General features: G+C 42.0%; 1 protein-coding gene across 3 annotated transcripts in view; it reads left to right on the plus strand.

Moving 5' to 3' along the window:
* shroom1 (shroom family member 1) overlaps nt 1-15303 on the plus strand; it is a 25743-nt gene extending 10440 nt beyond the window's left edge. For 2 of the 3 annotated variants that reach the window (XM_024266008.2, XM_024266009.2), the window contains exons 2-9: nt 5285-8121; nt 8209-8395; nt 8499-8551; nt 8951-9547; nt 9641-10213; nt 10650-10758; nt 11545-11817; nt 13314-15303. In XM_024266008.2, coding sequence (XP_024121776.1) covers nt 5477-8121; nt 8209-8395; nt 8499-8551; nt 8951-9547; nt 9641-10213; nt 10650-10758; nt 11545-11817; nt 13314-13568 — 4692 coding nt within the window. In that variant the 5' untranslated portion in view covers nt 5285-5476 and the 3' untranslated portion in view covers nt 13569-15303. Of the gene's footprint in view, nt 1-1307; nt 1931-5284; nt 8122-8208; nt 8396-8498; nt 8552-8950; nt 9548-9640; nt 10214-10649; nt 10759-11544; nt 11818-13313 lie in introns of those variants that run through there. The other variant, XM_024266010.2, reaches the window with a different exon arrangement.
* The last annotated feature ends 20 nt before the right edge of the window (nt 15304-15323 follow it).

Here is a 15323-nt window from a genome sequence, read left to right on the forward strand (position 1 = left end):
CACTTATTTTTGTAGTTTTTAGGAATTAGGGTGGGAATTTGGACAAGGCCAAAGGTTCTGCTGAGCAGCAGGAGTTCATTAGAAATTTGCCTCTCAGTTGTGGGTGGGACCATTGGTGTTCCCCCACTTCCAATCATCCCTCTCTTTACACTTTCCTACTAGATTAAAAAGAAAACTCACACCCCCAGCCTAACATTAGGTGGATGCATCAGAATGGAGTGGAGCAGGGAATGTGTGGCCTGCCAATTGTAGCTTCTGCATCACAGCTACAAACTTTTTCAAACAATTTTTTTTGTCTTTTCCTGATTCACAACGATTTGAATAAAGAAATACTCAGGCATGCAACTTTGAGCTTAATTTTCTTGGTATATGTTTTCCATCATCAGACACAAGAAAAACACAATTTTCACCGGAGTGCGTCTTTTAAATGTTCTTACTGGTAGATGACGTCATTGTAACTTTAAAATATATATTTTTTTCTGTTCTCCAAAAGCTTGTTAACAAGAAAACTATTTCAGCTATTAGCTATTAGTCTTTAAGAAAATTAAGCTGTGACAAGGATGCTAAATAAGAGGAGTCCCCCCCCCCACCACCACATACTGACAACAGTCTGTAAAACTTCTTCTGTCACAGCTCTTGAACTTTAGGACCTAGGTGTTCTGTATGAGCCTCATGGAGCCTGGTGGTCCAGACTCATGGCTGTCTGGTTTAAGTCAAAGAACTAATAACGAAAGAAAAAAGCAATTAAAATAATTTATCACCTCCCTCCCATCCTTTCTTTTACAACTAACCTTATCTCGTGTGCTGTCTTTCTCCTTTTTTGCTTTATGATTCTGACATCTTCAAAAATGTGTTCCAGCTTGACACCTTTCTGGAGCATGCTAAGCATTATTAAATGGTTAGAGCTCTTTATAGATGAACTCCTTTATGGTAAACATGTATTTTAACTATCTGCAGACATTGCAACCAAATAAACAGCTCTTTGCTCCACTTTGTCTGACACTGAGTAGTCACAAATACTGCATAGTTAAGCACCAATACTGCCAGCCTCAACACGAAACAATAGTGAAGGCAACAAGGGTCTTTGTGACACTAAACAATCACACGGCAGTTCTGAAAGCTGACCTTGTTAGAGAGATTGACCATTGTGAAGGAGGTCCAGTTGGTTCACGGCATGCTATGAACAGTTTGTAGAATGACTGAATTGTCACATTTGTTTGGTGCAATCATCAAAATTTTGTTATATTTAACTTTTTGCAAACTTACAAAGAAATTAGTAATAAAGCCTTTGTGTTTATATCATTTTGATGTTGGTAACAATGAACAATGAGGGGAAACTAATAAGAAAAGCAAGAATAATCAGGCTGAAAGTTGCCAAAACTTTTTGCTATGAGGTATCAAGTTTTTTTTTTGTTGAGTTGAGGTAGGGGGGTTTACCCATCCATCCATTTTACCCCCCTCTCCTCTTCTCTAACCTCCCTCCTTGCCTTGGCTAGTCTCCATGTGCCGGGCTCAGGGCCTTGGGAATGAATGGTGCCCCAGCTCTGCTCCGTCTTTGAAGCTAGCCAGGAATGCGAGGCCTCTTTTTATTTTTTTATTTTTTTGCCCCCCTCTCTCTCCCTGTTGTTCAGGCAGCCGGCTGCACTAGCGGCTATCTGCAGCAGTGAAATATTCCCTCCGCTGCGCTCATTGTGCATCGAAGAGCCGGACGTCATCGGCTGGCCAATCAATGGCTCCCACTAGGCAGCCCCAAGTCCCGGTGGGGGAAGGTGGGACCCTCTAAAAAATCTTCGCTCTTATTTCTGGCTCTCCTGGTTACTTGGTCTGGTCAGTCAAGAGGTATCTTTATCAAAGAGAAACACGGGGAGGCTTCCTTTTTTTAATTCTAGATGGGAATCAGGAAAGCTAGTGGCATAAACTATAAGACTGGGTGAGTTTTTCCTTTTTCTCTTTTAAATCATGAGGCTCAGAAGTTACAAACTTTCAGTCCAGCCTTAAGGGAGTTCATTTCACTCTCCATTTCACCATTGTCTCAGATGGTGCCATTCATGCAACTTGTGCTCGGCTTTTCTGCTGTCATTGTTGGCTTCAGCTGTCTCTTGCTGTTGTGGCTTGCGTGTGAGAGTATTTGTCTGTGCCTTGTCCTCTCTCCCCACTTTGGTTCTCTGTACATTTTGTCACCGCCTGTCCCCTCCATCACTTCCACTTGAGCGCTCCTCTGTTTGTGGAGCTTCTGTCTGCGCTCAGAGGAGAGAGGAGGCCAGAAAGCTGCACACACATACAGGCTCAGAGTCTATCCCCATAACACAGTAGCATGCGAAGTTTAGTGTGTATACCAAAAAAATGACTTATCTTGCATACACATTTTCCAACACAGGACGTGCTGCTTATTATAGTTTAAATAAAACAACTAACTTGTGTTGTGAACAGGATTTGTTCACTCACGTGGCTGAAGCCAACCCATTATTGTAAATAAGAAACTGTACTTAATGTTCTGCATAGTAAAAATAGAGGCTAAATAAATAAATACTGCAGTGTCATAGTGTATTAAGCATCCTTGTTGTTAAACTAGTATCTATTACCTTTGTATATGCACGGCACGAACATGGCCTTAGGCATGATAACAAAGCCATGGAAAAGTATGTGGGTCACTTCAGAGCACTGTCATTAGAGTCTTAAACCTATCATTAACCTGGGGGGGCTTATTACTTTACCACTAATGCTTTACTTTTTCAGGGGAGCTGATAATAACTGAAGGAATTTAATGCCAACAAGTTAGATGATTTTTTTTTTTCTTTTCTGAAAAGTTTATTAAGGAATCATAGAATTCATATTCTTTGTTGTAGATTTCTGATATATTCTGTTACTGCTCTCACTTACAACGTAGTTCCTGGATTGTTGCTGTTTCTTAAAGGTTTAAGAGCAGTGAGGAAACTTTTCAAATGATGGCAGGGATGAAGACTAATTATTACTAGTGGTGAACTATGTGTGGTCATAAACACTTTAGTCATTTATGATGTAAGGAACACTGATACATCAGCTTTGATACTGAACTGTCTGGTTATCTTGTTTTGGTTGTGGTTATGTCATTTGTCTTCATAAGAGCATGAAGTAACTGAACTAAATCATGATTACAACAGTGTGTTGGTCATTGCAGAGCACTGTCATTAGTCTGAACCCATCACTAACTTGCAGTGGCTCATTTTAGAGCCAGTTATGGTTTCCAGACTAGTTGGTTTGAACTCAAGACTTCCATCTTTTTTGTTTGTATAAATAAACTCTTATTAAAACAGTTTCATAGAGTTTCTATTGGATTTTTGCTTCATAAATAACAAATATTGTTATTTATTTCTACTGGGAGCGTAGTTTACATGTCCAAAATATGTATCTAAAACTCCCAAATCCACTGAAGTTTTAAATTTTTACAGAATTTATATTGTATGGCATAGATTGCATGGGTAAATAAATATGTTTGACATATTTCCTTAAAAACCCATTCCAATGAAAATCAGTTTTTTAACTTTTACTTGTAACATTTTCTTATCATGGACGACATATGTCAAATATTTTTGATTAAAACTGCCCTCCTGAGTATTTCTTTATGGAAATCATGTTGGATCAGAAACGGATGAAAAACTGCAGTTTTATAAAGCTCTGATTTGATATGTAGCAACTGTCATAAAGTCTCCCTATTCTGCCAAAATTCTGAAACACACACTTTCAGTCAAATAGATCCATTAACGTCTTCTTTTTCCTCGTCTGGTATCTGGCTCAAAACTGTGTTAGCTTTAATACTGCTTTTTTTGTTTGTCTTTTTGCTAGGCTAATGTTAGCCTGGGCTTGTGAGGTGCTATAACCTAGTGGGAGAGAGTGTAAACAAAGGGCTGATGGGAAATAAGCAGAGCTAAATTTCACACAGTCCCTCCCACAACTCAGAGGTGAATATCTAATGAGCTCCCTTGCACTATAGAAAATATGACTTAAAAACTGAGAGGTTTTTTGATTTGGGCTAAAAAACTGAAACAATTTTACAATAGAAAAGAAGATAGTTGGAGTGGGACTTTAATGTTTATAATAGTGTGAAGATTGTCAGTTAAGTTGAACATTTCAGTGATATTGTTGGTGGCACGTTCTCTTTTGAATTGTCTCTCCGTTACTTCATGTTCATTATCACCCACTGCTGTTTTCAATCCTGTTAATTGGCCACAGCAAATATGTGTCTGGTTAGTTGTTCTTCATTGACAGGTCATATGTTGTCACTCTTTTGTACTCCCTTAGTTCATGTTTTTGTTGTTGATTTCATTTTTAAGTTTATTAAATGTTTAGATTTCTGGTTTGTGCAACAATTCCTGACAAGTAGTTATTATGTTGTTAACTGGAATGGCAGTGATATGTGTAAAAACTACAAGTGGCTCAAATTGTATGAAACTACCCACAGAATATTTATTTTAATTTTTATTTATGCCTGAATTCTGAATAGAGTGAACTTACGGTTAACATCCGTGCTTTTGTCTCATTACATCTAAATAATTAATAAAGCATGAAAGTGAGTCGGCAAAAAACCCAAGGTTCTCATGAATAATAGAAAGAAAAGCTCAGGGAGGTCAGCCTGCCACATTGCTGTCTTACAATGTGTTCTAGCTGTCACAAGACTAAGCCCAAGATATTTCATTAGGCATTCCTCTCATTTTTTTCATGTGCCTGCTGCAAAGTGCACACCAATCTCAAGGCCTCTAATTAAAGGCTTTGTTGATGTGAAACGACACAGAGCGGTGCCGACCTACAAAACTGCACTGCTGTGAACCAAGTAAAAGTGACACAACAAAGTATAATAATAAATATGAAATAATTTTAAATATTCTATTCAGTAAAGACTGTCAAATATATTTGTGCAACACCTCAAACAAGTTGATAATGTTTGAAATTTGGATAACTGCGGTTATCTTGGATTTATATTTTCAGTGTCATGCCAGGCCAAACTTAAACTTTTTTTCTAGACTGTTTCTGCCATCCATACAGCAAAGAACTATGAAGTTGTTTTTTTCGTTTTTTTTTTTTTTTTTTAAATGAGAAAAACAATTCTGTTAAACCGTAAGGGCACATAAGGGAAAAAATCTTACATAAACATTTATGTTTGTGTAAGATTCTCAGCTGGGCATAACACAATTTTCCACAGTTTCACTTTGAACATGCGTGCTCTGTTGAATGATTACCCTTGAGAGTAACTCATAGTCACCAATTTTACATGAAAATCAGTCTTTGTCTTTTGTGTTTTCTCCTCCAGGGCTAAAGGTGTTGAAGAAGCTCTAAAGACGGCAGGAAAATGACCTAATCTGTGGCAAGTGCAACAGGCAAATGTGCTGGTGGTATCTTCATCAGTTTTGCCCACAAAGACCACACATGCGTTGGCCTGTGTACACACCTACGGTATTCAAAGACCTTACCCTTCCCTTCCTTACATTTGCCCCATTCCTTCATGGATTCCTACAGCTTGCACTTTGAGAGAATGAGCAACGTGGACTTGCATCCTCTGAGCCTGCCTGTCACCCGGCTTTCCCCAGCCAAGTCCAACAGCAGCATCATCGAGCAACTTGCCCACCACCAACACGGCAAAGGAGACTCCGCTTACAGCTCCTTCTCTGGTGGGTCTACTGCCCCAGACTACCCCTCTCCATTCCTCCCCGATGAGCTGCACTCCAGCTCCTTCAGCCACTATGCTGATCTTGGGTGCGTGAAGTCCTTCTACCGGCCAGCCCAGATTCTTCACTCTGAGTCAAAGACCATGGACCAGCTCTATCGTTCCGTTGAGGCAATTTCACAGCAATATCACAATAGCACTAATATAAACCATCAAAGTGACAACAGCAACAACAACCTTCACAGCAACAACAAAGCACTATCTACACAACAGACTCATTCCAGAAATCCATCTCAAGGTGGCCACCCTCATGCTGACCCCCCTCCAATCCCAACACGCCTTGACAGCTACATAGCCACAAAAAATCTGGAGAACACCAGGGTACACCACAGTACTGAGCTTCAACCTCAGCAACCAAAACCTCAACAGAACTCCAGATCACATTCTCTTCCCCGTGGCCTTCCTCCCAAAGTCGAAACATCTAACCAAGAGAATAACAGCCCAAGCTTCAACTGTGACCCAGTCTGGAGAGCTCTGAAACAGCAACAGCCACAGGCCCAGCATCCACCAAGTCACCGGAGCCATCTTCAGCACTTTGAAGAGACCAGGATGACACCAGAGGACCTTTTCATCACTGAAAGCAAGGCTGCCACCGAGCAACAGAGACTAGGAAACATTCTAAGTAGATCACCTCCCTGCAACAATAACCAGCCAAACCACTTAACACCCAGGCAGTCTTTGAGTAGTGATGGTTATAATAGTGAAAACCACAACAAACCCAGTGGCTATTCTGGAAGGCATCGTAGAAGAGCACATTCAGCTCAAGATCAGCCAGTGTTGGACCCGACTCGACCTGCCAGCACCTGGAGTGCCGGTCAGAATTTGATCAGTAGCAGCATTCAACACAAGGGACAGTTCTACTTTGTTACAGGAGTGTGCAAAATGTCTGAATCTGGTCTAAGGATGCATTCTGCTTCAACAAGTGGGGCTGAAGCTGGAAGGGACATTTCTGTTTTGTTAGAGAGATGTCAGCACAGAGACAAAGAGAGATCTCACAGCACACTGGATAACATGTTTAGACCTTTCCAAGACAGTTCCTGCTCTTCCATTCCAGAGAAAAGAGAGGCTTTTACACCTGGATCCAGGAAAAAAGATCTGACCTCCAAGAGCCTGGACCAGGACAATCCAAGACAAACTCATCTGAGTCAGTCCCCGCCAAGTTTTGACAGTTTGGAGGATACTGACGTCATTCACAGTCAAGAGATTGGTCGCCACACTTTGGACAGTCCAATTTTCTATTGTGGGCCTGACAGGAAGTGTCCACCACTTTCAGCAGCTCCACAAAAAGAGTTCTCCACACTTTTTAGCATTGACAAACCCAACCACAACAACAGAGAAGATCCTGCAAGGAAGGAGAGAGGGCAAACGCTCGGTGACGCCGTCAGTGAGAAAATAAACAAAGACACAACCCCTCTCCTGTACCATCTCACTGGAGCAAACCTTTCTGTGCTACAAGCTAGAAATGAACCTGACTTTAGCATGAAAGACCATGGAGATGTTAGAGTAAATGATGGGAGACCTCCACAACATGATGCTGTCATGACAGACAGAGGAGGAGTTTCTTCCGTTGCCTGCAACACTCTAGATGATTCCTTCAAAAAGTATTACAAAGAGAAGCTTAAGGACGCTCAGTGTAAAGTCCTGAGGGAGACGTCGTTTACAAGGAGGGACCTACAGCTGTCTTTACCAAACCAGACCAGGCAAAAACCTGAACTGAGACCCGCAACTATTCACTCATTCTCCTCATCACAGGACTCTGAGACTTCCACCGACACACTCACTCCTTCTGTGACTTCTGATGAGACGGAGAGGGGCAGCATCAAGGAAATATCAAGTGAGAATCTAAAAATGACGGAGAGAGACTTTGAAAAAGCTAATGGGAGGCCAACACACGTGGCCCAGCCTCAGGTGGCTCGGATTGGGGGTCGAAAGAGGCTCACACCAGAGCAGAAGAAGATGTGCTACTCTGAACCAGAGAAACTCAACCAACTTGAAGGGGCACCCAAACACGCCGTTTGCCGTTCTTTTGGTAACGAAAGTGACAGTCCTTTTACCCCTGAATATGAGGAAGAGGAGCGTGTGCACCAAGGAGACCGGGGACTGGTTGCATTACGCAGAAAGATGTTTGAGCCTAGAGGTCGAGCCATGTCAGCCTCAGGCGCCTCACAAACTAACCTCAAGCATTTTAGGCATAAGGCTCTGGTGGAGTACATGGAGCGTAAGACGGGCTACATAATAACTGAGCCTCAGCAGCCTGTGGCTCAGTTACCTCCCCAACCAAGACAAAGGCACTCCCTGGGAGAAAAACCATCTGACTGGGCTATTCGGTCTACATCCGAAAACCACGAAAGTAAAAATTCAAAGAAGAAGCACAGACCCCATTCTGCTGGCCGCATTCTGGACTGCCCTCAAAGCTCCATGAGGTAAGAAAACCTGACTTTTACAGAGCTCCTGTCTTTCCTTTAGGGGTTCATTCATTATTTGCTAATATTCTGCTTCTCTCAAACCAGATATGCCCAGTTCTTACCAGCACAGTCTTGTTCAGGCCAATATGCTGGCAGGCAAAATCCATCCAGGCAGAGGCAGAGTCGAGGTCCAGCTCAGGCAAAGTCTGCTTCAGCAGAGAGCCTCTTGGACCAGCAAGAATCAGCTGGTTTTGGCAGGAACAGATCCACATCCACACCACATGCATTCCAGGTCATTGTCATATCCAACAAGTCACTTTCTGTAATGTATCTTAACCAATTTAAATCAGATCAAAAAAATCTTTGGTTCATTTTTATCTCTTGTGGGTCTGTAGGTACACGACTATGCAGAGGATCCTCTACCGGTTGGCTCCATGGAAACCAGGAGGTATGTACTGGTGCTCCAGATGAATTAAGACATTTGGGTTTTTCTGGGTTTTTTTTCTTTTTTTGGTCAGGAGAGTATTAGGTCAGTAATGTGTGTGCTGTAATCACACATCATAAATCTCTGTCTGATTCTTTGTGAAACCTGAAAGTCAACACCTACATGCTCCACATAACGAGGATTCCTTTCGGAAGATTTATGTGAGGACCACAGAAGAAGAAAAAAAATAAACGAACTCCTAGACATGCGCCGTTTCAAATTCAAATAGTCCGCTTTTATTGAGCCGTATATCTGTTGACTAAAGTGGCATTCAAGGCGTGCACTGTCTTTTATCATGTTTTGTCTGTTTACAAGATTTACATCAGTGTTGCCTGCTATCTGAGATCTGATCTTCAATCTTAGTTCCCAGAAGAATGCAGCTGAAGAGTCCCCGGTAAAGCCACTTTCTGAGGGCCCGCTGCCGGTTCGTGTGGTGGCTCAGAGAGGAAAGTCCATGGAAGAGCTCGGAACGTCAAAGATAACTGAGCTGTGTGCCATGAGTAAAAGCTCTGAGCATCTCGATCAGCTACGGAGGAGTTCGAATGGGCCTGGAGGACCAGGAAGAGACGAGGCCATGGCTTCACACTGTGGGCATGGAAAAGAAGCCCAGTGGCAGGAAAGAGGAAGGAGTCAAGCAGGGAAGGAGCCAGAGTTTGTTTGTCAGAAGAACTCTCAGGAACAGATCCAAAACCAAACCCAGAAGAAACCTCTGTCACAGCAGAGCTCTGTGGAGGATTCATTAGCTGAGGAGAAAAGCTCCAGCAGGTCCAACACCCCGCCCTCCACCTCCTCTTCCCATGTCAGAGCTCACTCTGCATGTCTGGGACCTCATGGACCTGTCTCTGACGGTCTCAGGTCAGGTAAAGAATCCATCCTTCCCTTCAGAGGCCTAGATAGTGAGATGCAGATAAAATCCACCGTGTCGCAGACTGATCCTTCTGAAAACCCGTCTTGCTCCAGGTAAGCATAAACAGAAGCAGTTTGGCTAATAGATCTTCACACACCACTTTTTTTAAGTAATATCACCCATGTTTGATTGATTTTTATTTCCAGTAAAGAGAAGACAACTTCAGGGTTGAGCAGGCCAGAGAAGGAGCAGAATGTCGATGAAGGCAGCAGTGACACCCCGCCACCTGAGTCAAACCATGAAGTGCCCCTGAGCTGCGGCGTCACCACAGATCCTTCACTGTGGATTCTCCCTCCAAACGAAGAATCCACAGAGGAAGTCCAGACGCCGCTGGAGGACAGCGTTTTTGACGAGTTTCCCAGCTCAGACCCCATGAAGCAGACAAGTGAAACCTCTGTGCCTGTCTGCTCGCCTGTCTCTGATGCAGACCTCAGTCAGCAGGCGGAGGAGCAGAAGCATCCGGAGATGGAAGAGAAGATGGAGGAGAGGGGAACACCAGAGGAAGAGACAGAGGGCCCAGAAAAACCCAATGAGAAACCACAGTGGCAGGAGCTTGTGGAGGCAGTGGTCAAAGCTGACCAGTCACTGGCTAGAGTGCTCTACCCTCTGGCCAATCGGAAGACAGCCCTGATGCTGATGGAGCAGGTGATGTCAGAAGACACGCTGCTGATGGAAGAGCACTACAAGAGGAAGCAGGAGCAGAGAGGAACTGCAGAAAGGTGAATGCTAATGCGGTGGAACAAACAAACAAAAGAAATGTTAAATAATAGAACGTGGTCTAAAAATAGAACATGTCAAATCATCTTCATCCATTATCTCTATACTTCTTACTTCTACAGGTGATGATATACTTCATTTGTAAATGTTTAGCTGTTTTATTAATATTTTAAAAGAGCAAAGTAAAATAAAATTATTGGTTTCTTTGCATCTCATGAATCAACCCACTAATTTATGTTTTTGTTGTCATGTATTCTTATTTTGCCTCCTGCATCTGAGTCCACTCAAAAAAAGCTGATTTAAATGTCTGCTTGAATTTAAAGATCCATGTTTGCCCTGTTGGGGCAAAACTATCTGTAGCATGACTGCATTGTGCTTGCAGAAATGATTGCATGAATCAGCAAAGCTTAAATGACACATGCGGGTTTGTTTTTGCAGCACTGAAGTGGTTGAAGGACTTGAAAAGTCTCCTTCCGCTTCTGCTTCTGACATTCAGGAATCTCCGCCTGCAGACCTTCTATGGAACAATAAAATCATTCAAATGAAGGTAATCTAAGTTTGTTTGCTGACCTTATAATTAATAGGGCGCAGTATGTTGTAAACCTCCTTTTCTGGAATCAAATTATGTCTAAAAACATGAAAGTCCCACTGCCATCATCTTTTGAGCTACTTAACAAATGTTCTTATTTATTTAGCTAAATCAAAAAACTTGTCATTTTCTAGAACATAGTTTCTGCAGAAGCAGCAGTAGTTTGTAAGAATTTCACCTCTGAGTTGTGGGTGGGATCACTGGCATAGAGTAAGGCTGCTCCCTTCACATCATCCTTCTTGCTTACAACCCCTCACGCCCCCAACCTAACATTACTAGTAGTGCTGTCATGCAAATATTTTTTTCTGCGATTAATTAATCAATTTTAATCGCAATTTTTTTTAACCTTACAATTGGCGTTTGCCATTTTTAATGATAAAAATCATTTCATATTTTTTAATCTGTCATTATGTCATAAAATAAACTTGAGAAACGGCTCCATCTAGATTATTTGAGCTCCTTTTTCAATCAACTGACAGGTAATTTTATATATACGACATCTGGATTCCGTTTGACCTTAAGTTGATCCATTTTTAGCAATTTTCTGCCTCCTATCATTTGAATTACTGTCTGCTTCTTATCAGTGTCTCCCACTTGTCTGTATGCTTAAGCTAGCAGGGCTTAGGTTTCTTCCTCTTTCCTGCTCTGTAGTCTCTCATCTTGAAGTGTAGTGTCTGTGGAATCTGACAGTGGACTGTAGCTGCTTCCCCTCCAGTTTGAAATGTCTTCTTGACGTTTTTGCAGCATCTGCTGGTCTCTTACATCGAGGAGCATCTGCGCTCGCTAGAGGAGTGCCGCTGCGCCCTCCAGTTGGAGGTCCAGGAGAACGCAGCACACGGGAAGGCGCTGGAGGTGCTGGTGCAAGAGCACTGTCTGCCAGTGGAGCTAGAGAGGTATAACCTCTTCATAGGAGACCTGGAGAGGGTGATGAACCTGCTGCTGTGCCTCTCTGCCCGCCTGGCTCGAGTCCAGAACGCCCTGAGCAACGTGGACGAGAACACTGATGCAGAAGAAAAGGTTAGGAAACCATTTATGACCTACAGAAACTAGACTTGTTCTCCTTTTAAGATGCCTGTCATAAAAAATATTTTACATGCTTTTCCATCAGACACATCTGCATTTAATACATGAATGCAAAGATTATTTTCCCATTAATTCACTTTATGTAAACACATCAGAGTCCAGCCTTTTGGTTCCCTCCTTCGCCTGTGCTGCTGTTTATACATACACACAGAAGCACGCAAGGAAAAAGTGTACCGTCAGCTCCTGCCTGTGGGGTAACGCTTTGTCATGCAACCTTATGCATCCTGTCTTGACTTCAAGCAGCTCATTTGGAGCTGCTGGGTAACGGATGACTGCCAACGCCAGAAGCGTCTGGCTACTCCCTTTCCCAGCGTTTCCCAGTGTTTGATTTAATACTTCAAACACAACGCCTGGTGAAAGTTAAAGGACAACTGAACTGGAGTTCTCACTTTGTGGTATTCAAAAAATCTGCAGGGTTTATCTGGGCTTAATTGCCAGTTTTTTTGCTTATCTCTGTTTGGATCAAATAGTTTAGCTGAAGATAAGACTGAGTGAGCTGGCTCATAGGAAAATAATGAGTTTTTATCATCTTGAATTCAGTCTCAATAACCACAAAAAGCTGTGTCAAAGAAAAAAAAGTGACAAGTTTCCTTTGATTATCTGCTGAAATGTGCAGTTTCACTGTGCTGTTGGGTTTCATTAGTTTTTATTTAGATGGGCATTAGACCTCCAGATTTACCCCTGAAAGAGCTCTTTGTTCGTGTGTCCATCGGCGGACACGTGATGGCTGAGTGTGCTGCTTACTGAGGGCTTGTTAGAGGCTCATTTGCTTTCCTGCTGTTATCGGCAACACTGGTATTTACACTGACTCACCGAAACTCCAGCCCAGTTTCGATGACATTTGTATCTACCCTGCCCTCTGTTGACTTAAGGCCACACTGCACCGACTGTCCTGTGGCTGTAGTACATGGCTGTAAAACTCTCTCCTTCATCAAATACAATGTCACTTTCAATTAGTTTGGTGTTTTTAACATTTCATTGTAGCATTTTCTCATAATGGAGGAGATGTATAAAATAATTACAGATTAAAACTGCATTTCTGAGTATTTTTTTGTTCAAATCATGTTGCACCAGGAGCAAATGAAAACCCGCGGTTTAAAAAAGCTCGAGTTTATGCAACTGGCATGAGCGGGACAGTCTCCTTCTGACGCTACAATTGATCACAAATAGATCCATTAACGTCTTCGTTTTCCTCATCTTAGCTGTTGTCTGGATCAAAACTGTATGGCTAGATGGCTCTGAAATTGCTCGCCATTTTTTTTTGTTAACAAAGGGCTGATGGGAAATTTGGAGTGAGAATATAAAGCAAGAACATCTCTTGAAATTATTTTTACTCTAATAAATGTTGTCCTTTACAGTTTATGTAATTAAGAACAAAAATGAATGTTAAACTATATCAAATTAAAAAAAAAATCTTTTTATGAATGCAGGAATGTCTGGACAGCCGCCACCGTCTGCTGTGCAAACAGAGGGATGACGCCAAAGACCTGAAGGATAACCTGGACCGCAGAGAGAACCTGGTCTCCACCTTCCTGTCCCGGCAGCTGTCGGAGGAGCAGGTGCTGGACTACAGACGCTTCGTGCAGACCAAGGCTTCGCTTCTGATCCGCCAGAAAGACTTGGAGGAGAAGCAAAGGCTGGGCGAGGAGCAGCTGGAGGCCCTCTCTAACAGCCTGAAGCTGTGAGGGTCGGACGGACACAAGCTTTGGTTGTACTTGAACTGAGGACGGACGGCTTAGTCTAGAAGACGTGTTCAGCTCTGCTTTCCAGGCCCCGTTCGTCCTACAAAATGTTTGAAAGAACTTCAACCAGACCCATTTTTGAAACATTACTGTTGAAAGACTGTTGAAATGCTGAGAAGAGTTTCCGCCCAACACCGTTCATCACAAAGAGCCAGTGCATCACGTCCTGCCCGTCACTATCAATCGTTGCCTTAATGTTTTCATAGTTGTTAATTTTTTTTGTTCCAGAGCTGCTGTGCAGAACACATTAGAACTTCAGAGATGGTCCTGCTTTTTTCATGATTGGTCCTCAGTCTACAGAAAACCTACAAGCTTTAAGATTGTAACGCGGCAGTAGGAGCCTCACAAGTACTGTATCATGCCAGTAAAAATCTACTGTAGCTGTGGTAGATTTAATCGTTTTGAATGGTTTTTAAATGTATTCAGATTAAGGCACTACAAACCAAAAAAAGGTGAATGAAAAAAAAAGCACTTTGTAGACGTACAGAAATGCACATTTCTTCAGTTTGGATTGTGTTTAGTGAAAGTGTCTTTTTAAAAGCACAATTAACACAACTTGTTAAGATCATTTCATTTTTAATAGGAAGTCTGGTTTAGTGATTTCATCACCAGATCTATGTGGAGTTGATATGGGTTTTTAATTCCTAGGCGTTCTCTTGCTTGGACATCACATTTTGGGTTATATTACCACACAAGTTAATTCTGCTTAACTGGGACTATATAATAAAAGGCTTATCAAACAGGAAATTGGGTCTTATGAGGTTAAGAAGCAGATTTAACGTCAGAAGTTTTTGTCCTTTTGTCGCAGAAACAACTTTCAGTACTTGAAATTGATCAAATAAGCTTCCCAGATCTGTTTGACCTTTTTAGTCACCTTAAGCTCATCTTTACGCAGCCGTTTTGTGTATGAATTACCTTTTTGAAACCCATTTGAATGGAGTGAATCCCAAAACCATCAGGACCTCATTTGTTTGGACCTGAGACTGCATCCGTGCCTCCCAAACGTCTTCTTTCGAGTGCTTACTGCACATGACTTTGGTTGCCTTCAAATTTTGTGTTAACATTCAACAAATATCATGTTTAGTCAGGAAATACAATCTTGTTCCTCAGGAAATCAAACATGTTGACTGTTTTGATCATAACGAAACGCATTTAGTCATTCAGAAAGGCAAAGACGTTTGAAAAAGCAAAGCTGAAGCATTAAAGTAACTACGACTTTCCCCCATCTGCAAAGAAAAAAAAAAATATATATATATATATATATATTGCCTTTGTGCTGACACAGGGCTGTGGAACTGGAAAGACTCATTGTTTTCTGCTGGAAGTCCTGAAATATGTGAAAAAAATCCAACTTTAAGGAGAAAAAAAGGCTGAAGGAGAAGCTCCCACAAAGAGCAGCACAGGGATGAACTCGACTTCCTTCTGGATTTGCTAAACTTTCTTTTCAGAGGAAAAGTAGTTTAGCTAAAATCAAGAGGAAGATTTAATTTAAGCACCATAGACACTGATGGGAAAAGACATTTCAGATGGAGTAGGCGGTAATGATGATGGACTTGATTCAAAATCCACTTTCTCCACTATATTTAACACCCACCTTCTCAAGGGTGTCTGTTTGTGCCCTTTTGGGGTTTTAAATTTTATGTTTGTAATGTTGTGAATAAATTAAGCTTTTACTGTCTGACTGGGTGTTATTTCCTG

Source organism: Oryzias melastigma, linkage group LG14 (assembly GCF_002922805.2).
Source record: "Oryzias melastigma strain HK-1 linkage group LG14, ASM292280v2, whole genome shotgun sequence".
NCBI lineage: Eukaryota > Metazoa > Chordata > Actinopteri > Beloniformes > Adrianichthyidae > Oryzias > Oryzias melastigma.